The sequence below is a fragment of the Brassica oleracea genome, unplaced genomic scaffold (assembly GCF_000695525.1).
Source record: "Brassica oleracea var. oleracea cultivar TO1000 unplaced genomic scaffold, BOL UnpScaffold03444, whole genome shotgun sequence".
Classification (NCBI taxonomy): Eukaryota; Viridiplantae; Streptophyta; class Magnoliopsida; order Brassicales; family Brassicaceae; genus Brassica; species Brassica oleracea.
The window spans coordinates 1-1,191 of NW_013619969.1; the positions used below are offsets into that span (position 1 = coordinate 1).

A 1,191-nucleotide genomic window follows, 5' to 3' on the forward strand; every position below is an offset into this window, starting at 1 on the left:
TTTTTTTTTCAAAATACCAGAAATATTTTTTAAATAAAAATATGATAAAATAAAAATACTTTAATATAAAAAAATGTTGGACCCGTTTTTTAATTTTTAATCCAAAATACATGTATTTTAAAAACAGTCGGACTTATCTATTAAAAAATATGGAAACAACGGACTGGACCCGGTGCGGTGGCACATTTACAACTCAATTAAACAATCAGGTACATACATAGCTTTTATTAAATAGAACCAATAAAAATGAAGAAATTTTCAGTTTTTTACAACCTCGACATCTTCTGGTGATAGGACTCCATATGCACTCCAATTTTTCAACATTCCATCCTGCAAAAATGTTTGAGCAAATCATCATTAAAAACAAATCATTCACGTATTTATTTTCTTTTGTCACATTTAGATAATTTAATATATGGAACCTGGTGAATGCCGCTCTCATGAATGATACAGTTGGCTCCAACTATGGGTTTATGTGGTTGAATATACAATCCAGTATATTCTTGAACCTGTTCACTAATTTAATTTATTAGGTCACCAAAATTTCTCAACTAAAAATTTCTCAACAAAAATAACAATATTTTAATAATTTTTTTTAGGTTTGAAAAATTTATGTTAAAATTCTCATTTGAGAAGTTTTCGCATAAATCTCTCAATTTTTTTGAAAAATCATTCATTAAAATATTATTATTTTTATTGAGACATTCTGCGGGCGCCTTGGTTCTTTTATAATAAACGGTCAAAAAGGTTGGGCCTAACATGAACGTTTGTCCACGTGTTTGTATAGAAAAGTTACCATGTTGCTAGTAGCCAAAATTTGGCGTATGTCTATTCTTGTGTAAACACCATCCATCACGTGTGACCCTCGACGTTTCAAAGACATTACGACCTATACATACCAAGTAACGGGAAGGCTCTTTAAAAAGATTGCAGAACTCCTACATGTTTTTCTAGGCGGTCTCGGTGAAACTCACCTCTTCAAGTGCTGCATTCCCACTTCTCTCACCTATTCCGTTGACCGTTACGTCAACTTGTCTTGCTCCAGCACATATACCCTACATAGAAAATGTAAACTAATTGTTCTATTGTATTTGAATAAATATGCGTAGATGAGTGAAACAAAAGCAGAATTGATTTTAGTACAGCGATTGCGTTAGCGGTAGCAACACCAAGGTCGTTGTGACAATGAAC

At 32.2% G+C, this 1,191-nt stretch overlaps 1 protein-coding gene across 1 annotated transcript; it reads right to left on the reverse strand.

Moving 5' to 3' along the window:
• Nucleotides 1-126: 126 nt before the first annotated feature.
• On the reverse strand, nucleotides 127-1,185 carry LOC106321871 (methylthioalkylmalate synthase 3, chloroplastic-like; the record flags this gene model as incomplete). The annotated part of the gene is made up of 5 exons (XM_013760097.1): nucleotides 127-330; nucleotides 423-509; nucleotides 797-889; nucleotides 975-1,055; nucleotides 1,144-1,185. Coding segments are annotated over 5 exons (375 nt in total), but the record flags the coding sequence as incomplete, so codon positions are not given.
• Between the last annotated feature and the right edge of the window lie 6 nt (nucleotides 1,186-1,191).